The 23,043-nt window shown below is 40.5% G+C and overlaps 1 protein-coding gene across 1 annotated transcript in view; it reads left to right on the top strand.

Annotated features, from left to right (window-relative positions):
* Positions 1-23,043, top strand: part of PITPNM3 (PITPNM family member 3) — a 351,463-nt gene that overhangs the window by 196,344 nt on the left and 132,076 nt on the right. Inside the window, exon 4 of the mRNA XM_084651346.1 lies at positions 6,116-6,166. Coding sequence (XP_084507472.1) covers positions 6,116-6,166 — 51 coding nt within the window. The remainder of the gene's footprint in view (positions 1-6,115; positions 6,167-23,043) is intronic.

Below are 23,043 nucleotides of genomic sequence, written 5' to 3'. Positions count from 1 at the left end.
CCCAGTTCATCTCTACCTTGGACTTAACCAAGGGGTACTGGCAGGTACCGCTAGATGAATCTGCCAAGGAAAGGTCAGCCTTCATCACACATCTCGGGCTGTATGAATTTAATGTACTCCCTTTCGGGCTGCGAAATGCACCCGCCACTTTCCAAAGACTTGTAGATGGTCTCCTAGCGGGATTAGGAGAATATGCAGTCGCCTACCTTGACGATGTGGCCATATTTTCGGATTCCTGGGCAGACCACCTGGAACATCTACAAAAAGTCCTTGAGCGCATAAGGGAGGCAGGACTAACTGTTAAGGCTAAGAAGTGTCAAATAGGCCTAAACAGAGTGACTTACCTTGGACACCAGGTGGGTCAAGGAACTATCAGCCCCCTACAGGCCAAAGTGGATGCTATCCAAAAGTGGCCTGTCCCAAAGTCAAAGAAACAGGTTCAATCCTTCTTAGGCTTGGCCGGTTATTACAGACGATTTGTACCGCACTACAGCCAAATCGCTGCCCCACTGACAGACCTAACCAAAAAGAAACAGCCAAATGCTGTTCAGTGGACCGGAAAGTGTCAGAAGGCCTTTAACAAGCTTAAAGCGACACTCATGTCTGACCCTGTACTAAGGGCCCCAGACTTTGACAAACCGTTCCTAGTAACCACAGATGCATCCGAGCGTGGTGTGGGAGCAGTTTTAATGCAGAAAGGACCTGATCAAGAATTCCACCCTGTAGTGTTTCTCAGCAAAAAACTGTCTGAGAGGGAAAGCAACTGGTCAGTCACTGAAAAAGAATGTTATGCCATTGTCTACGCTCTGGAAAAGCTACGCCCATATGTTTGGGGACGGCGTTTCCACCTGCAAACCGACCATGCTGCACTAAAGTGGCTTCACACCGTCAAAGAAACTAACAGAAAACTTCTTCGGTGGAGTTTAGCTCTCCAAGATTTTGATTTCGACATCCAACACATCTCAGGAGCTTCTAACAAAGTGGCTGATGCACTCTCCCGTGAAAGTTTCCCAGAATCAACTGGTTAAAATCGTCCTTGAGATGTGGAAAATATTGTTAGTCTTTATGTACTTGGTAGTATATTTAGAGATGCATGTGTCTTATTAACTCTGTTTTCCTAGAGCTCCAGGAAGAAATCCCAGCCAGTGTTTCACCCTAGCTGAGATTTGGGGGGCGTGTCATAAATATAAAGGGAAGGGTAAACCCCTTTGAAATCCCTCCTGGCCAGGGGAAAGCTCCTCTCACCTGTAAAGGGTTAAGAAGCTAAAGGTAACCTCGCTGGCACCTGACCAAAATGACCAATGAGGAGACAAGATACTTTCAAAAGCTGGGAGGAGGGAGAGAAACAAAGGGTTTGTGTGTCTGTCTGTAGTCGTCTTGGCCGGGGACAGAACAGGAATGGAGTCTTAGAACTTTTAGTAAGTAATCTAGCTAGGTATGTGTTAGATTATGATTTCTTTAAATGGCTGAGAAAAGAATTGTGCTGAATAGAATAACTATTTCTGTCTGTGTATCTTTTTTGTAACTTAAGGTTTTGCCTAGAGGGGTTCTCTATGTTTTTGAATCTAATTACCCTGTAAGATATATACCATCCTGATTTTACAGGGGGGATTTCTTTATTTCTATTTACTTCTATTTTTTATTAAAAGTCTTCTTGTAAAACACTGAATGCTTTTTCATTGTTCTCAGATCCAAGGGTTTGGGTTTGTGGTCACCTATGCAAATTGGTGAGGCTTTTTATCCAACATTTCCCAGGAAAGGGGGGGTGCAAGTGTTGGGAGGATTATTCATTGTTCTTAAGATCCAAGGGTCTGGGTCTGTAGTCACCTAGGCAAATTGGTGAGGCTTTTTACCAAACCTTGTCCAGGAAGTGGGGTGCAAGGTTTTGGGAAGTATTTTGGGGGGAAGGACGCGTCCAAACAGCTCTTCCCCAGTAACCAGTATTAGTTTGGTGGTGGTAGCGGCCTGTCCAAGGGGTAATATTTTGTACCTTGGGGAAGTTTTGACCTAAGCTGGTAAAGATAAGCTTAGGAGGTTTTTCATGCAGGTCCCCACATCTGTACCCTAGAGTTCAGAGTGGGGGAGGAACCTTGACAGATGCCAAGAGACTTTCATTGCTTGCTATTTCAGCATGAAAAATGCAGAGTGGCAGCTTTTTGTTGCTGTAAATTAGAGAGCCTGGCACTTGTTCTTTGTAGCATGCTCCATGCTGCAGGGCTATTTAAAAGCTGAGGTGCTGGCTGTGGTAACTTGAGGACCTGTGACAAAAAAGAAAGCTGTGACTGAGTTTGCTGTCCTCAATTGGTCCATCCATCAGTGGTAAAAGGCATGGATTCCTTTTCGTTATGGGGCTGATCCTCAAGGTTTTCACTCTCTCCGCTCTCTAATTATGTTAGTGTAACAGCAAAATCTATTTAAAATATGTTAGCTGAAGAAGAGTACCTGCTGGGAGCTAACTCAGCACCTTGTCAGTCAATGCCCCACCAGTTTATATTAATTGAGCTCTCATTGAAAGACAGGCAGTCAGCAGAGGAGGCCAATTAACTGAATGGAGATAAAGCTGAGGGGCTAATTGAGTAGCATTATCCCTAGCAGCCAAGACCCTATAAGCAAACAAGAAGGAAGGGCTGGAGGAGAGTAGGGAGCCTGAAGGAAGGCAGAAGTAGGTAGGTCTGATGCTGATACTACCCTGCCCTTCTCTAGAAGCATGTGGGGAAGCTGGTTTGTGTTTGGAAATATCATTGTAATATAAGAGGGACTCCTTCTCATTATGTATGTATTTCAACTGGATCTCTAAGCATTACTACAGTACAAACAATAAATAGTAATTATTAGAGCTGGTCAGAATTTTTTGAAATCCCAATTGAAATTTTTTTGTAGCATTGTCAAAAGTTTTCAAAAAGTCATAATTCTGACAAAAGAAAAATTTTCAAACTGCTTCTTGAAATTATAATGTGCAGTTGACAGCTGTTCCAGAAATGGCTCTTTCCCTTCTACAGGCTATAGAATACTAGGTCTGCCAAATGGGTAATCACCAAAAAGTCTATAGGTCCTAGGAAAAAGTACCAGATTATGTAAAAGAGAAACTGTAATTGCTCTTGTCTCTGGGATCTCATCCACGATTTTCCACTAGCTTTAGATGCAAGATGTGGTTTATATCGCTGACATATATTTTTCTTGGCCTGTGACGGTTAAAATATTTATCTGTAATTGATGCTTGTTGGGTGTTGGTACTCATAATTATTTTTGGTTGGTTTGATGCTTGATAAATTAGCAGTTTTTGATAGTGGAGGTCACCTTGGTAGTTAAAGACCGGATAAAGCAGACTGGTGAAGCATTTAATCTGTACTAAACTGAAAAAGTGATAGGGTGATAAACCAGCTGGAGTCGATCAGCAGGATTTAAATTTGAGACAGTGAGATTTGAAGGGCTTCATAGTAGTTCATGCTCTATGGTTCCATGTTAGATCTGGTGTCACCTCCCTACTGGTCTGGATTCAGTATACTCACTGCTGCAGCACAGGATCAGTTCTTGGTCAGGGAAGCTATGAATCAAATTACCAACTCTGCTAATCCTGACACTCAGGAAATTTCAGCTAGAGATTTTCTTATCTTAGGCCCTGATCGAACTCCCAGCAAAGTCAACAGGAATCTTTCCATTAGCTTCATTGGGGCAGGTCTATGCTGCACAGTTGTACTGTACTTTTAACAGGTGCTCCGGGTATGCCTATACTCGTGGACTTTAGTGATGTGTATTTAGTAACTTTCTCAAGTCAGACAGACACAGAGGAGCATTAATTAGACCCTAGACTGACAAGATGACGGCACAAGTAACCAAATTCAGGAATATACATTCCTGGCCCTTCAAAAGCTTTTGCTACTACATGATGAATAATTCCATTGAGTAAGACTGAGTTTCTTTTAAAACAAACAAACAAACAAATAAATAATCCATTCCCATTCTGAAGGATAAAAGGAATATGAAAGATTCAGGTATTCTTGAAGGTCCACTCACAGTTTTTGTATTGATACAACTATGTTAGTTAAGGTGTGATTTTTTTTTTTTTCAAACTGGTAGGGCTTATGCCGGTATGCGCCCTATCATGAACAGAATTGTACCATGATAAGGATGCCTTCTACCAATATAGCTTATTCTATACTGCTTCGACTATACCAGTATGCAGATAAGGTCAAAGAACTTTGTCACTTATTGAAGAGTGAATTTGTTTCTGCCACATGCAGCTATTTAAACGATGGATTTTTCTTTTAAAATGCTATTTAACAGGTCCATATACGATGATCCTGTCTCTGACTGAAGCCAGGTCTGTCTCTCCAGAGTAGTGCCTACAGCTATTATTTTAAAAAAAAAAAAAAAAAAGTTTTGTATATCCATAAGTTGACATTTGCTTTGACTCTTCAAACAGGGGGTTTTATAAAGGTATAAAACGGTGAGAAATCCAGTGTGCAGAATCCATAAGTTGAATCAAGCAGAAAAGTGTCCAGTAAATGCCCAAAAAACTGTAGACTGTAAAATGCTGCAAAAACAAAAACTGCATAGAAGTACTCTGCAGTGGTCAGTTTTATTTGCAAATATTTATTGTTACCACAAAGTGGTAGCTGAGACACTGAAGTTATTGTGGAAACAAGGACTTCTTATGTGAGCGAGACTTTGCAACTTCAATTATGATCAGAATGGCTGGAAGGGTTTTGGTTCGTTGGCTATTTTTCTTCAAAGGATCATAGAAGTTAGAGATAGAAAAGACACCTAGACTGAGTCCATCTTTGTTCAAGAGCATGTTGTTGTCCCCTGGTAAAGGTTGTACTAGATATAAACTGAGACTATGCTTGAAGTTCATATATAACAGGAAATGGAAATGACCCCTGACATTACGAGGATATTAGAGTTTCCAGGGACATAGGCCTGTGTGGTTTATTATTTCCAGAAGACTATTTGAAACATTAAAAACTATATATTGCATTGTACACAGCACTGAGGTTAGGTTTACTAATGTGTGTGTGTGTCTTACTTAGAAAGGTTAATACAATGAGGCAGTATGGTTCATAGGGACTGTGGGGCAGGGATGGGAGACCCGAGTTCTAGTCCTAACCATGGACAAGTCAGTTCCCCTCTTTGTGCCTTAAGGTACATCTACCATGGAGCTGCAGGATGTAATGTCCAGCTTGGGTAGATATACATGCACTGTAGCGTAGCCATGGTGGCACAGGCTAGTTGCATGAGCCTACCTAGTGTCTTGGACAGGACCTGTCCTCTGGTGGCTAACCCACACCACCGCCCATGCTGCCCCAGCTACAATGTTATTTTTAGCCCACTAGCTCGATCAAAGCTAGTGCCTGTACGTCTACCCAAGCGGGAAATTGCACCTTCAGCTGCAGTGTAGACATTCCTTTAGTTGTTCTTAGTGGTAAAATGGTGATGATGATACTGTTTTTCCTTTGTGAAGTGCTTTGAGATCCATGGATGCAAAGTGTCTCATAATGCCCCAATCCTGCAATGAAAACTACATATGTGGACCCCTCCCCCGAAATGGAGCCCCACTAAAGTCAATGCAAAGCACCAGTTAAATCAGTGGGGCTCTTGTGGGGTCAGGGGTCTGTCTATGTGGAAGCAGTTGCAGTACTGGAGCCTAGCAGATTATTGCTGTCATTAATATTTCCATGTCCCATCTTTGCACCATTTAGACTTAAAGGAAAAAAGCCTTTGTCTACAACTTTCAGCCTGTAAATGGAGATTGATGGTTTATAATATCACTAAATTGGTTACAATTAGTGTGGCAGATAGAAAGCAAAAATCCTAGGGGGTGATGTTACAAACAAACTAAATAAACTGCTGGGTAGGAAAGCTACCTGTGATCCCTTTTTTTTTTTTTTTTTTTTTTTTTTTTTTGTAAAATCGGGCGAGGAGCATTTGATGAAAAGCTAGTCATTTCCCAGCATCATTCTGCATGCTGAGCTATCCCCATTGAAGTCAGTGGGAACTGTGTAAACCAGTGGCAAATTGTGGCCCATTGTGTTATGCACACCACAGTATCTGAGAAAAAGTTAAAGACCTTGACTCATGTAAACGAGGCTCATTTCACTTTATCTTATTTTCTTAGCAGGTGAAGAGTCTGCGGTTTGCTCATCTGGCTTTCTCCAGGAAAAGCAACGTGAGTCAAGGTTCTTTCCTTTTTTTTGTATTCCATGCTGTACAGGAAACTAGAGATACAGAAAACCGGGCTACATTAAATGTTGACCAGTTTTAAGTCTATTTTTATGCTCTGTTGAAATGTTAGGTCTGGGAAAATCGGAGTTGTTTTTGTCTGACATTTAATTAGAATGATAAATTTTATCAATCAAGTTACTGCAGCTTTTAATTTTTTCATGTGTTAAGCAATGTTTTGTAGCCATGGTTAGATTTGTGGGGCTCTAGAGTAATTGGAAAGTTGGGGTGTTGCCATGTTTCAAGGCATGTCTTTGTTGGGACAACACAGCTTGATTCTGTTCAGAATAATCATACAGTTCAGAATGATCCCTATTAAGTATTCCAGGCTCTGCTGACTCTTATATCTTATAGAGATGCAAGACATGTTGCTGTTCTAGATGTGGGTTCCTGCTGGAGACAGGGGTGGGTCAGACAATGGTGCCAAACCTGCAATTGAGAGGCATCTTCATTTCATAGTGCCCCACCCCACCAGGGATAGGTTTAAATACCAGCCTGGTGTTTATTGCTCATCCTCTGGTGGTGCTAGCTGTGAAGAGTGAGTTATGATGGAGAGCTCTGAGTTCCTTGGAGAATTGGGATGGTCTGACCTTCTGTCAGAGCCCTGGCTGGGAAATGTTGTAGGTTTTCCCCTCTTTCTGTTCACTAGGAAATCTCTCTAACTCTGTCCACCAATGCACACTGCAGATCTGGACATATTAACTAACCCTGCCACCTTGACAGTAGTATCTCACCCAGCATAGGTGTCTGGGGCTGGTACCAGTGGAGAAGGCTGCTCACAGAAAACCAGAATCTGGGCATTGCTCCATCTGCTGTAGTCCACACTGGTAGCATATAGGGTCTGTAAGGAAGCTTCAGTGGCACTTGAGAGAATTCTTCTGATTCAGGGAGCAACATAGAGCTGGTATGGTGCAGCCCTACTCTGCCAGCCCTTGAAGTTTCCAACAAAGGATCTGGTCCATTTTGTTTCATTTTTTTCCCCTAAACATTGCAGTCTGTGAGAATCTCCAGTATATTAAAATATTCTTTACATTGGTTAATAGAAAACATATGTCATCGGCTTTATGTGAACATATTTCTCTTGACAGATTTGTTGTTATAAACAGCTAGTAACAGTGCAGCAGATGGCAAAGAACCGCATGATTTCTTATGGGAGTGTGGCAATGGAAATACAGTTTTCTTAGGGATTGAGACCATCTTACACTTTTTTTTATGTATAGTTAGTTTTCTCTGTGACAGTTTTACTCTAAATTTCTCTTGAATAAATGTATCAAGAAATTAGGGGTGGTCTGGATAAAATAGGAACTGACCTAAATTTTGATCCAAACTTGAACTGAATCTGAACTTTAAGGAGCTAAGGAACAGCTAAGTTATTTTTCCCCCTTATGGGTTATTTATTTATTTTATTTAATTATGTTAAGAATTGAGCTGGTACTTTCAAAGCTGCCTGTGGGATTTGGATGCCCCGTTCCCCAAATTCCTGAAATGGCTTTGAAAATCTTGACCTTGCTGTGTAAATGCTTGTTCTATTTCCCATTCAGATCCTTCTTTTTACTACAGTGTCATCTTCCAATCTGATGCACTTTGAGTGCAGTGATCAGTTTGGCTGTATCCCCAGCCTGACCATGAAACTCCTCAGAAACAGCTTTCTCCGAGACCTTTGTAAACCACTGGTGAATGTATTACAAATCCCTCTCTGTCCCCAAGCCACAGAGGATACGAATCTGTTACAGCGTCATCAAGAGAGCCTGATTCCTCTTAGCTCCAGCTGTAGAGGCTCCTGCTCTTATCTTTGGACGTCCCTAGTCAACCCCCAGTGTGTTGGTCAAGATGGCAGCCATCAAGCCTTGATATTGACTGTTAGGCTACAATGTATAATAGTTTCTTAACAGTTAATTTATCATGTCACATTTGATGTTCTTCTGTGAGTTGGCAACTTCATAATTTGCCAATTCCTTTTCTCAGCCATGGATAACTATTTGATACTTTTGTGTCAACCCTACTTCATTTTAATTGTTGTTGGTCTTGAATTTTGCTAACAATTGCAGAAGTATTAGCATAGTTTTTAATGAACTGGTGCGCAGTCCAGCAGTTGTCCTGCCAAATGGTGCTTATTAGTTCCTGCTGATTTTTATAATGAGACCTTATATCTTTTAAACAAGAAAATCTTTTTATCTTAAGATGGATTGAACTTCTTTTAATTTGCTGCTGTTAATACAATTATCTGACCTACATTCAGCAAGCTATTTAAATCTCAGCCAAGGGATCTATTCTGAATTGGTGCTGTACACCTTATTCTACCTTTAGAAACTATGGAAGGCCACAATCCTGCAAAGACATGTGATTAACTTTTATGTATGTGTGTAGTCCTACTTATCATTCAAGTCATTGCAGAATTAGGGCCTGAATATGTATAACCTCTATTCCTCCATAGGATGCTGACCATGGATATAGGGTGGTAGCACTCTACTACTGCTGTTAACTAATAGAGTTACTTCTTGAGCTCAAGTGGTAAAATCTTTTCTGAATGGCTACAGTTCAAATGCTGCTAATGACCTATGCGGGAAGTCTTTCACTGTTCCGCAAATACACTGATCATTAACATCTGCTTACAAAGCAGAAACAACTAATTTTACCAAAGTCTAGCTAAGATCCCATGATATTTGCAGCTTGAAATCAGCTTGATTTTACCAGTGCAGACTGACTCCAAAGCAGCAACCGCAATTCCTGCATCGATCTTTAAAACGTAGTTATTGCCACAAGTTCATAGAAAAGAGTAAGAATCCTCCTGTGACTTGCCTTTTTTTATTAAACTTAATTTTCTGGATAATCTGTGACTATAATCTTCATATTTAAGATGATGGCGCTGATTCTCCACTTGGTATCAGTCAGGAAGCAAATGGATGTAAAACCAGTGTAAACGACAGGCGAATAAAAAGCCATAGTGTTGATGAGAAGGGGCAATGAACACGTTGGTCAAAAGTTGTGAATCTTAAACTTGGAATAAACAGAGTTGTTGAAAGTAAAATAAAACAACCCCCCAAAATACTGAACATGCAGGTCTTGGCAAAGTTTTTTTTTTTCTTTCACATTAAAGTTTTTTAATTGAATTGCTTTGCTGTTCCAGGATAGAGCGCACTCCACTTACTCGGGAAATCTGCTTAACTGAGAAGTCTCCCAGGGAGCTGATTTAAGCCAGTGACTGTTAATAGCAATGTCTGCTGCTTAAGCAGATGGTAATTCTGCCTAATTGGGGTTCCTTTTGGTGACTCAGTGGTTCTCAGACCTTTTGTGCATGTCGGTGTCATGCTGGTTCTGTCTGATTGCTCCTCCAACTGCAGCTTTCAGTCCTCCATTGCTGTGATAGTGTGAATAGCTTCACTGTCGCTAGTTTTTGGTTATTTTGCTTCTTCTAGTCCGTATAAATGGACTTGGTCCCTCCCAGGTGCCACTGCTGCTGGCACTGGACAGATAGCAGGCTCAGGCTCTATCCATAGATCGAATCTGATCCAGTGTCCCAATCAAGTTGATGACAGTCTGTCCATTGACTTTAGTTGGCACCTTGATGCTTTCCCTGTACTCCATGGGACTGGTCTCATAACTTGATGGGCTTGTAGCATTTCCACATCTCCTTGAATAGCAGTAGTACTACCCACCTGCAGTTCCGCTAAATGGAAATGAAAAGGTATGGGCACTAGGGCATCTGAAATAAGAGGATGCTGCAGCACTGTGGGTGATACACAGTGGTCATAATTACTCCTGAATCTCTGATGAGTAAGTCCAGTGCCACTCACTATATGCCTTATAACATAAGATTGTTAACCATCTACTTTGTTTCTCTGTTGATAGCAATCTTGCCTCTGATCCAGAAGGTCCAAGACCCTAAATCCAGATCTAACAGTGGCCCTGTACATTAGTCTGTGTGTGCTGGAGTTTCAGCAGAGTGTACTGGAAAGTGCCATCCTTTTTGATGAGATGCAGCACCAAGGGCCCTTCTCCTCATCTGTTTTGTCTATCCAAATTTTAAAATCCATGGCACACTTTAAGGGGAATAATGGGAATAATCCTGTGTCCCAGTCGCTACTTCAGCTTTGCAACAGCCCTTTGAATTAGATAAGTATAATTGTCCTCCTTTTTCTGATTGGGAAGCAGAGGCCAGAAAGCTACAACGCTTGGATTACAGATCCAGAATAGAGCTGGTTTGAAAAAAAATCTAATTTCAAAATTTTTCCGTTCAGCAAAAAGGAAAAAAAATGTTTCATGAATGTTTTCATGAAAAAAAAATTCCATTTTTCAAACAGCCCTACTCCAGAGGTCTTGGCTGTACAGTCCTGTGCTCACACTGCAGAGCTAAACTGTTCAATGCTATATATCAGGCTGTTGTTGCTCAGTGCATCAAGGGTGGTTCTGTTTCTCTATAGTCCCGACACTCAATGTAATTACCTGAATTCATCACCAAGGTCTTCAGTGAAGCTGCACCAGTGGATCCGAGAGCAGAATTTGTCCTCATTGTCCCCAACACGAAAAGGAGTACTTGTGGCACCTTAGAGACTAACCAATTTATTTGAGCATAAACTTTCGTGAGCTACAGCTCACTTCGGATGAAGTGAGCTGTAGCTCACGAAAGCTTATGCTCAAATAAATTGGTTAGTCTCTAAGGTGCCACAAGTACTCCTTTTCTTTTTGCGAATACAGACTAACACGGCTGTTACTCTGAAACCTGTCCCCAACACGTATCTTTCAATAGTTCTGTTGGTAATGAAGCAGAGATCAGGAGCTAAGCTTTGTACATTTGTGGCTGGGAGAATAAACAAGAATATATGGCCGCTGAAAGTGGCACATTAGCTGTGTTTCTAACCAGTTTTACTAGCCAGGCACAAGTTAAACATGCAAACTGGTGACACTTTATAAAGCTAAATGGTAATGATCTTGGCATGCATAGTCATTATTGTAGCACGTGGTAATGTTACTTGGTACTAAACTGAGTTTATGCAACATATTAAGTTTTAAGGACCTATCTACATTAGGAAAAAAGGTGCTCTGAGAAAACATGCCTTATAGTGATAGCTCAAAAAACTTTTTTTTTTTTAGCTTAATAAAAAGAGGTTAAGTGGTCACTCGATTACAGTGTATAAGTATATACATGGGGGAATAAATGTTTAATAATGGGCTCTTCGGTCTGGCAGAGAAATGTACAACACAATTCAATGGCTGGAATTGGAAGCTAGATGAATTCAGACTGGAAATAAGGCCAGTATTTTTAACAGTGAGGGTAATTAACCATTGGAACAATTTACCAAGGGTTACGGTGGATTCTCCATCACTGACCATTTTTAAATCAAGATTGGCTGTTTCTCTAAAAGATACGCTCTAGGAATTATTTGAGGGAAGTTGTATAGCCTGTTTATACAGGAGGTCAGACTAGATGAGCACAATGGTCCCTTGTGGCCATGGAATCAATGGACCTCGACCAGCTAATATGTATTAAAGGTGCAGTTTCCCCTGGCTAGGCTAGGATTGTAAAATGTGTTACAATGCATCTTTTCCCCCGAGTATATTCATACCCTAACAAGACAATGAAAAAAGTTATCAAGCCCTGAGCACACTTGACATTCCAGCATTGCAGATGATATGAGAAACGTACAGAATTGTGTAATAGCTGGTATCTGCTGTCCTGCCCACTTATTTTTTATTTCTGCTTATTGGTCTGCTATTGATCCTTTGCTTGGTATGGGATTCTAGCACACAGATTGGAAATTGGCAGCTTGAAACAGCTGGAGCCATCTCTCAAGGCTATTTAAAAACCCTGATGATAATTATCAGATCAGATCTTCTATAAGACAGGCCTAGATAGGTTTACTGGCCTTATTCCACATGGCAGATCAGATCTGAGATGGCTGGGGCATCTGTGCAGCCAGACAGGTCTTTTCTGGCAAGTATACAAGTGTCATGTGGTTCAGTGATGCGGTATCATCCACAGTAATGATTTGGGGGGCTTTTATTTTGGTACTGTTACTTGAGTTCGTGGACATTTCTTAGGGCTAGTGGAAAAAGGGGATGCTTTGAGAACTCGTAATTTTTTTGTTGATGTTGATAAAGAAATCAATTCTTCACATTGTTTTCTGTAATAGGCAATGGACTGTTGTTTTTAGTCAACAGGGTACTAGCCTGCAGCAGTATTCTTTCCCAGTAATATGAAGCTCTCCAGAGAAAAGACTGTAACATTGGAACAAAAACAGGCAGAAAAATCATCTCTGAAACTAAGAAATAAGGAAGTGGTCAGAAGAACTGCTGACTTTTACCTTCACTCATTCACACTTAAGTGCCATTAAAGAGGGAGTAAAAGGACTATTTCTGTTTTGGCTTACATTTTAAAAAGTGATGGAAAATAATTAATATTTGTTCAACAAAGTCAGTTGCAAAAAAAAAATCCCCCAGTAACACATGTAACATTTATAAAAGCTGGCCATATTTTATTTCTCTGAATCCCCAGCTTTGATTGAGTCAAGCTGTAGATGTTGTTGATGCAAAACTGCCTAAATACTAATGAAAATTCCCTTTCCTCTGTTTTAGGAGTTCCCTATTAGCATCAAGTGAAATAACACGAGCCTACTGACTCATTGTCTGTTAAAAGAAAAGGAGTACTTGTGGCACCTTAGAGACTAACCAATTTATTTGAGCATAAGCTTTCGTGAGCTGCAGCTCACTTCATTGGATGCATATTGTGGAAACTGCAGAAGACATTATATACACAGAGACCATGAAACAATACCTCTTCCCACCCCACTCTCCTGCTGGTAATAGCTTATCTAAAGTGATCACTCTCCTTACAATGTGTATGATGATCAAGTTGGGCCATTTCCAGCACAAATCCAGGTTTTCTCACCCTCCATCCCTGCCCCCACAAACTCACTCTCCTGTTGGTAATAGCCCATCCAAAGTGACCACTCTCTTTACAATGTGTATGATAATCAAGGTGGGCCATTTCCAGCACAAATCCAGGTTTTCTCACCCCCTCACCCCCCTTTTCCAAAAACCACACACACAAACTCACTCTCCTGCTGGTAATAGCTTATCCAAAGTGACCACTCTCCTTACAATGTGTATGAAAATCAAGGTGGGCCATTTCCAGCACAAATCCAGGTTTGCATGAAAAAACCTGTCATTGTCTGTTGGGGAAGCTGCAAGGACTGATGACCTGTCATGACCATGCTGTCTATAGAGTCAAAGCTGGTTATGAATTTTTCACCAATATTTTTGAATGATGTAATAGCAACTTTTGCCCCTCCCCCTCCGCCCCCCCCCCAAAATAAAGACCGGGTTTTAGCTGCTGAACACTGAGGGGGAGGGGAATTAGCTTCTTTTTTTGACAAAAATGTGAAAAAAATCAAAGAAAGATAATAACAAAACTGAACAAAAAAAACTGTTGTGGAGAAAAGAGAAAATATATTTCGCAACCAGCTCGATAGAAGTCAGAATTTGAGTAAGTTCATGAGGCTCTGGTGTCAGGCAGGGTTTTTTTGCCATTCTTTGCAGCTAGAGCATGACAAAACAATCTGCCCTGAGTAAGCAAGCGGCAGAGCATAGCTACAACCCCTGAGGAACTAGGCCAGAGAATTAATTACATCTCTGAGAGTCAGAATTTGTTCCCTGGTTCTTTCCATTCCTCATCTTGCTGCCAGTAGCAGATCATGTCCTCTTCTATTATACCCATATTTAAGATGTGAAAATGTAGCAAGACTCTCACTGAAAATGATCAGGAGACTTAAGTTCCTGGGCAAATCATCTGTTAACTGCCTGTTTGCCAACTCCTCTGGTCACAATTTATATCCATGTTATCACTGATGGGCAACAATTGCCCCTATCCTGAAGAGGTTGCTGAATATGCATAACTTTACTCATAGGAATAGTCCCATTAATGATTCAGGTTGTACAATGGCCCTTTTAAAAGTTGCTGATTGCCTTACATAATTAACATTCCCTTCAGTAAGTATTCCCTATTCTGGATTTATGGGGAATACAGAGGTAAATGCATCTATATAAGGCACAGTTGGCAAGATTTTAAGGTGACCTTTGTAAATCTATCTTCTGTAGGAGTTTTAGCTTGTTTAATTGAGGTGACCCATCTCACATTGTGTATTGGTGAGACACGGTAGGGAGGTAATATCTATTATTGGACCAGCTTCTGTTGGAGAGAGAAATAAGCTTTTGAGATTAGACAGAGTCTAAGTCCTATTTTCCCCCACTTTCCTTGCTGTATTATACATAAGTGTGATGGGATCTGTGGCCCTGTTTTGTGTCCATTTGAAGTACTTAGATGGCCCCCATCACCTTGGCATCCAAGATTATCACAATCTTTAATGCATTTATCGCAACACCACCCTGTGAGGTAGGGCAGTGCTATTGTCTCCATTTTAAAGATGGGGAACCGAGGCACGGAGAGACTTGCCCAAAATCACACGGGAAATCTGATCACAATTGTCCCTTCTGACCTGAAAGTCTATGGTAGAGCAGGAATGGACTGTGGGTCTCCCACAGCCTAGACCAGCACCCTAACTGCTGGATACTCCTCTTTATTAGATTAATGAGGTGGTCAGTACTTCCCACTGAAGTCCAGAGGAGTGGATGAACTCAGCTCCTTGCCAGGACCAATATGTTACGTTATCTATGTTATGTCTCAGCAGTTTTCAAGTGAAAACTCTCGAGTGGAACATACATAAACATCCCAAGCAAATGGGATTCTTGGTGCTTCTGGCATTTTGCTGCTTTAGACTAAAGCATACTAGCAGCGTTACAACAATAATGTTGTATGCGGTGTTTTTGTACGCATGTCGGTCCCGGGATATTAGAGAGGCAAGATGGGTGAGATAATATCTTTTATTGGACCAACTTCTGTTGGTGAGAGAGATGAGCTTTCAAGTTTACCACAGAGCTCTTCTTCAGGTTTGGAATTACAATAATGCAGTAAATCACCACTTTGGATTTGCTGTACTGCAGAAATGGCTTTGTGCATAGCACAGATAATGCACCTTTCAGATACTTCACAAACCAGGAACAGTATGACCTATGGACTCAGTAGTTTCTTTACACAGCTTGGAATGAAAATCGTTGAGTTAAATGTTAGATTTGCAAGTTTAGAAAGCTACATTTTTATCCTGTTATGAAAGGATGCATTGATATTCCATTTTAAATTTCTTATTTAAGGGCACTTAAAACCAAACAACCCCCTAAGGATTATTAAACCTACAAAAAGAGAGAAATAGGGAGCACTTGACTGAGCTGTTTAAAATCATGAAATCTATGATGAAAAATGACCACTTCTTCATCATAATAAATTCTAAAAGACACCCCTCAGCCCCAAACTGTTGCTTGATTAAAATTACAAAGCAGTAAGTTTAGAACTAATAAAAGGAAATGAAGTGTTGCACAACTTAGTAACAACTGGTGGGAATCACTGCTGCATGCCTTGAGGCTGTATGGGATGTATTCTCTCAGTATAGAAAAAGTTGGCCTGTAACTGATACTTGACTTGGATGAAAGATGGCTTGATCCCTTTTGGGAGACTATGCATAGAAAATGCACATGAGCTAATGATTAAAAGGGAGGATGGTTCAATCACTAAGGTACTCTTCTGGCACTCAGAAGAGCTGGATTTAGTTCCCTGCTCAGCCATAAACTTCCTGTGTGACAGTGGACAAGTTACTTACAGTGCATCTTTACTAGGAAAGGAGGGTGTGTGTTTAACACGTGGTGACTAACATGAGCTAAAATCCTAGTGGAGACAAGGCAGTTCGTCATTTTCACACGTTAGCTGGTTGAGGTAAACACTAGGCTCCTCCAATAAACTTTACCTTCCCCTACTAACTCATGTTAAAACTATAAATTGCTTTGTCTTCACTAAGATTGTACCTCATGTTAGTTACCACATGCTAGGTAACATGAATTAAGAACACACCTTTTCCCCCTCCCTCCCAGTGAAAACAAGGTCTTAGTCAGTCAGTGCCTTAGTTCCCTACTTGTAAACTGGGGATAATAGCACTGCCGTACCTCATAGGAGTTTTGTGAGGGTAAATACATTAGAAGATTGTGAGGTGCTTAGGTACTGTGATAATGGGGAGCCATTAGGGTACCTAACATAGGTAAAATCAAAGTAACAGTTATTTTCTTTGGAGAAATATATGGCCTGGAGTTTTTATATATATATATATATATATATATATATATATATATATATATATAAAAACTCCAGCCCAATAATTGACAGATTCAAACTTTTGGTGTTGTTAAACAAAAAAGAAAGTGTGATTTTGCTGCCTTACAAGCATACTTTATTCTTTCATAAAGGCCCCCATTCTGTTGTTGAGCTGCATCTGACGTGCTTTTACAGATATGATATTACACCCAGTTGCCGTCTTAGCTGCTGGTGGCAGACAATACCTATTTATATTCAGGTCATCCTTGAATAGAGTCAGCTGGAGACTAAATCCAAAGTATATCACTTCTCTGGAAAGCTGCTATTGAAAGCTTTTACTAGATAGTTGTTTAGACAGTTTGACTGTCTTTCCTTCCCTTGAAAGGCTGTACATTTTTCAGATCTTCATAATCTTTCGCTTTCATCTTTTTCCAAGAATGCCTTTTTGTCCCTTTGTCATTTTCCCCTAGCATGGTTCCCCCAATCCAAACAGCATTTCAATACAAATTGCCTCGCTAATAATTGCCCCAAAGAATTTTCTCCACCTATCCTTCCCTTTGTAAGTTTCTCTGAGATAAAACAATTCATCTTCTCCTTAATCATAACGGACTTCTACAGTGGCAACATGAGATCTTTGCATAACAATCCAAGGATAAAGAAAAGGAGGACTTGTGGCACCTTAGAGACTAACCAATTTATTAGAGCATAAATTGGTTAGTCTCTAAGGTGCCACAAGTCCTCCTTTTCTTTTTGCGAATACAGACTAACACGGCTGCTACTCTGAATCCAAGGATAGTGTCATAGCAGTAGCATGGATTGTCAGGTAGTTGCTGCAGTTTGCAGAGGAGCATAACAGACATTCTGAGCCCTGGTCTACACTACAGAATTACTTCTTTATAACTACATCGCTCAGAGGTGTGAAAATCCGCATCTCTGAATGACATAGTTAAATTGACCTAATCCCCCCTGTGAGAGAGCTTATCCCACCGACATAGCTAGTGCTTATCAGGGAGATATGCCAATGGGAGAGCCGATGCAGTGTTTTAAGGGTAGATGTGCCCTCAGAAGGAATTTCGTTGAAATCAGTAGTTACACAGTTCTATACAATATGAGATCAGCATTGGGCCCAGTATCCGTGAAAGCACAGAATTCATGTGCAGCTGATAGTAAAACTCTAGAAAACGTTTTTCTTTAGAAACCATTCTGGTTTTATAACTTTCTGCAACTCCTTTCCCTCGTTCCTTATTATCATGAAGTCCATTGGATGAGCTTCAGTAAATTCCACATTACTGCAACGATCCTCTGAGCTGGAGTTAGGGAGTCACCTTGGTAAAGGGTTGGCAGTGTTTCCTCTGCCATCATCTCTAGTGGTTTCCACTGGGGAGAGGACATAGCAGCTTTAACTGCTGCCATGGTTCTTCCAAACGAGATGCTAAACTGCCTCACTCCCAGGTTGCTCTGACAGAGCCATTTCCCCTGTCAGTGTTGGTCCTTTGCTTACAAGGAGAAGCCGCAGCCACTTGGTTGCACTGTAATTTGCCTCCCACATGGAAAGCCCTTCCCATACAGCAATCATAACCCATTCTCCTTGTTCAGACCCTTCTGAGTGATCTTAAGCTGCCCTTACTTGGCAAGTTTGTTCTCTTGGCTTTAATTGCCATGCTAATTCCTATAAAAAGTTCCCTGTTTCTTAATGAGTTTGTTTTATCAATACTTTAAAAGGAGAAATTTAAAGTTCTTTGTCGGTGTTTTTAATCAGCAGAACTCATGCAACATGATTAATAAATAATATCTAAGTGGCTTATTGTGTGAGATTTTTGTTAGTTTCTCATAGACACCTGACAAGCTAACTTTCTATCAGCCTTATGTATTAAAGCTTTGAAATCTCCAGAGTAGCAGTAATTTAGTCTGCACCTTAGAACGTTGTGGTCATTAGTAAGTCGTTGCTAAAGTGGGTTTTGTGTTTTCCCCCCCAGCCTCATTTCATAAAAATATTTTGATTGGGACAACACTGTAAATTCCACAACTCCATTCTTAATAATTAGAATTTGCTTTATGATTTCAATCACTTGCAGAAAAAATGAAGTGTGTTAAATCTGATAGTTGCAATCTGTCACCTGTTCTTCCTCTGATTCCCCTAGTGCATTATTATCTCTGCCTGTTTTCCTTCACAATATATAAAAGTATGGTTTATTGATGCAGAAATACTGGGGTGTGTGTGTATGTGTTAGTTAAACAGCTTCATCAGGCTCAATGCAGGAGGGCCTTTTGAGTGATGAGAGATTAAAAGGCAACACTGTTGTCTTTTGGCATAAACAACATAGGTTGAATTCACGTTGGCAATGTGTGCCATTTCCGATAAAATGAAGCTGACACATCACTCTTATGTATCAGTCGGTGTATTAGAAACAACTTGACGCTGGCTGCATGGAATTCAAAATTAGGTCTGCCATTTCAGATTAACAGAGTAATCGCAGTTCAATAGAAGGCTGCTCAATGTATCCATTTATTTTCCTGATGGTTAATGACAGATGAGTTGAACGACTGAGGCCAGGAGGTCTTACCCTTGTCATTCAAGCAATTGTGGTGTAGATGAACTACTCCGTCCTGTTCAGAGATACCTGTAGAAGGCCGGATCATCGACTGGTGTAAATTTGCTTAGCTCCATTGACTTCAGTAGAGTTAGAATGATTTACACGAGATGAGGACCTGGCTTTATGTATGTGTGTTTCATTGAGAGACAGTACACAGGACTATTTGGAATGCTATTCTTGGCTGAATGTGGTGCATTTTCTTCTTTTAATACCTCCCTTTTTAATATACAGATCCCTTCATTCTAATGCAAAATGGATACAATGCCCATGAAATTCAGTGGGAATCCTTCCATTAATTTCCAGGAGCACTGAATCAGGTTCATTATCACCAATACAATGTGTTACCTGACATCCAGGAATCTGGAAAGAGATTTTGGAAATATGAGTATCTGTTTAATGATGTTTGTAATACATCAGTCTGCTTTACTGGACTATGGGTGACTCAGTTCTGGGAAGTAAAGTATTTAGAAATTACACAAAGAGGATTTGTAGTGTTGTTGTAGTTGTTGGTCCCAGGATGTTAGAGAGACAAGGTGGGTGAGATAGTATCTTTTATTGGACTGACTTCTGTTGGTGAGAGAGACAAGCTTACAAGATATTGCCTCACTCACCTTGTCTCACAAAGAGGATAGAAATACTGTAATTCCCATCTATCAGTTTCCTTTAAAAATAACATAATTGTATTTAACTACTTATTGATTTTGATTTGTGCACTCATTCCACACAGAGGAGCACCTGTCCTTTGCTTTAAATGCTTCTAATGCTGTATAAAAATAGTTACAAAAATAGGCTCCCCCACTAACCTCCTTTGACAAAACATTAACCTACGTAGTAACCTAGACAAAACTATGTGTAACATTTCTCATTAAAGTAGTCCTAATCCCTCACAGTAAGGGAGGAAAACAGAGCTTGCTTCGTAACTGGAGGTCAATCAATTAGGACTATTGTGGAATGGGAATGTGCAGGGGCAAAATGGAGGGTGAAGAGGCAATGCGATCAAGTTGGTGGAGCACTGGACTGGGACTCAGGAGTCATGGGTTCTACTCCCAGGTCTGCCACAGGCCTACTGGGTGAGCTTGAGCAAGTCACTTTGCCTCTCTGTGCCTCAGTTTCTCCCTCTGTAAAGTGGGAATAATGATAGTGATGTCCTTTGTAAAGCATTTCAAGACCTACTGGTGAAAAGTGCTATATGTTGTTATATAATTAATTTGGTGTCTCTGAATAAACTAGGATGAATGACGTGAATACACTTGATGCAATGAGTTCAGCTCTTGAGAAATAGAGTTGCTCTTGGGAGTTGAAAAGAACTAAATTAACTGAATCAAATTAATTCTAAAATGGGAAATAAATAGTTTCTGTCCTGATTTTATTTTTACCTAAGTGGTTTCTACCTGTTGATAACCCCAAACACTCACTTTTGTGGAAGGTCTTTCAGACAGCTAAGGTGCATTATTTTCAGAAATAGTGTCCAAGTGGTCTAGTGCTCAAAGCAGGGGACTTGGAAGGATAATCTTGTGGTTAAGGCACTGGACTGTGACTCTGTAGATCTGTGTTTAATTTTTGGCTTTTCCACACATTCTTGTGTGACTTTGGGCCAGTCACTTTCTGCCTCAGTTCATGTCTCTAAATCAGAGAGGACAGTGCTCATCAGCTCCTACCTCACAGGGGTATTGAGGGGCAAAAATTATTAATGTTTCTGAGGTACTTGTGGTCCTCAATTCTGCCCCAGAGTCATGCATTCTGCAGTCATTTCCACCCCTGTAAGTTGGCTGCTTGGAAGTTGAACAGAACAGTTTCAAAGCAAAAGTGGTTCAACTGAAGTGGCTCATGAGCAACAAGAAACAGTCAACTTCACACTTCTGCTTCTGCCTTTGAAAGCTCTTGGTTAGATATTGTACCACCAGAAACACCATTCCTTTGCTGCACAATCCAGAATATTTTGGACTTTCTACTATTGAGATGTAAGAAGAGCATTGATGTCAGTATGCTTAAGGTAGAAGGTATGCTACTTCTACAATCCAAGGAGAATATGGGGGTTGGGATATTTAGAGCAGTGGTTCTCAACCAGGAGTACACATACCCCTGGGGGTATGCAGAGGTCTTCCATGAGGTACATCAATTCATCTAGATATTTGCGTAGATTTACAACAGGCTACATGAAAAGCTAAATCAGTACAAACTAAAACTTCATACGAACAAAGGCATTTTTATACTGCTCTATATACTGTATGCTGAACTGTAAGTACAATATTTATATTCCAATTGATTTATTTTGTAATTGTATGGTAAAAATGAGAAAGTAAGTAATTTTTCAGTGATGGTGTGCTGTGACACTTTTTTGTATTTTATGTCTGATTTTTTTTAAGCAAGTTGTTTTAAGTGAGGTGAAACTTGGGGGTATGCAAGACCAATCACACTCCTGAAAGGGGTACAGAAGTCTGGAAAGGTTGAGAGCCCCTGATTTAGAGAACCCCTAAATCAAGAGGTTCTTTTGTTAATCTCTATTGCTGAGGTCTGCTATTCGTTAGACAGTCCCACAGTAGGCTCTATCCTTCACTCTTCAGGTCCTAATGTGACCTTCCTTCATGACTCTTTACAACTGGTAGTAAAATGACCGTGCCTAATAGGGTACAGAATGCGAGCGAGGCCAAACAGCAAAAATGAAGATGTTTGTACACCAATGCGCGGAGCCTAGGTAACAAAATGGAGGAACTAGAGCTACTGGTGCAGGAAGTGAAACCAGATATTCTAGGGAGAACAGAAACAGGGTGGATTAATAGTCATGACTGGAGTATGGGTATTCAAGGGTCTGTGCTGTTTAGGAAAGACCGAAATAAAGGTAAAGGTGGTGGAGTAGCACTGTATATCAATGATGAGGTAGAATGTAAAGAAATAAGAAGCGATGGAATGGATCAGACAGAGTCCGTCTGGGCAAAAATTAAATGGGGGAAGAAAACTATTAGAGCCTCCTTTGGGATAGTGCTTGGGGTGTGCTATAGACCGCCGGGATCTAATTTGGATATGGATAGAGCCCTTTTTAATGTTTTTAATAAAGTAAATACTAATGGAAACTGTGTGATCGTGAGACTTTAACTCCCCAGATATAGACTGGAGGACGAGTGCTAGTAATAATAATAGGGCTCAGATTTTCCTAGATGCGTTAGCTGATGGAGTCCTTCATCAAGTAGTTGCTGAACCGACTAGAGGGGATGCCATTTTAGATTTGGTTTTGGTGAATAGTGAGGACCTCATAGAAGAAATAGTTGTAGGGGATAATCTTGGCTCAAGTGATCATGAGCTAATTCAGTTCAAACTGAACGGAAGGATTAATAAAAATAAATCTGCAACTAGGGTTTTTGATTTCAAAAGGGCTGACTTTCAAAAATTAAGGAAATTAGTTAGGGAAGTGGATTGGACTGAAGAATTTATGGATCTAAAGGTAGAGGAGGCCTGGGATTATTTTAAATCAAAGCTGCAGAAGCTGTCGGAAGCCTGCATCCCAAGTAAGGGGAAAAAAATCATAGGCAGGAGTTGTAGACCAAGCTAGATGAGCAAGCATCTCAGAGAGGTGATTAAGAAAAAGCAGAAAGCATATAGGGAGTGGAAGAAGGGAGGGATCAGCAAGGAAAGCTACCTTATTGAGGTCAGAACATGTAGGGATAAAGTGAGACAGGCTAAAAGTCAAGTAGAGTTGGACCTTGCAAAGGGAATTAAAACAAATAGTAAAAGTTTCTATAGCCATATAAATAGGAAGAAAACAAAGAAAGAAGAAGTGGGACCGCTAAACACTGAGGATGGAGTGGAGGTCAAGGATAATCTAGGCATGGCTCAATATCTAAACAAATACTTTGCCTCAGTCTTTAATAAGACTAAAGAGGATCTTAGGGATAATGGTAGCATGACAAAGGGGAATGAGGATATGGACTTAGATATTACCATATCTGAGGTAGAAGTGAAACTCAAACAGCTTAATGGGACTAAATCGAGGAAGGTTACCAGTGGAGTTCCTCAAGGATTGGTTTTGGGACCAATCTTATT

The sequence above is a fragment of the Lepidochelys olivacea genome (genome assembly GCF_965140295.1).
Source record: "Lepidochelys olivacea isolate rLepOli2 genome assembly, chromosome: 17".
NCBI classification, from domain to species: Eukaryota; Metazoa; Chordata; order Testudines; family Cheloniidae; genus Lepidochelys; species Lepidochelys olivacea.
Note: the sequence above shows the minus strand (reverse complement) of the source record. Positions and strands in the feature narration are given on the sequence as shown.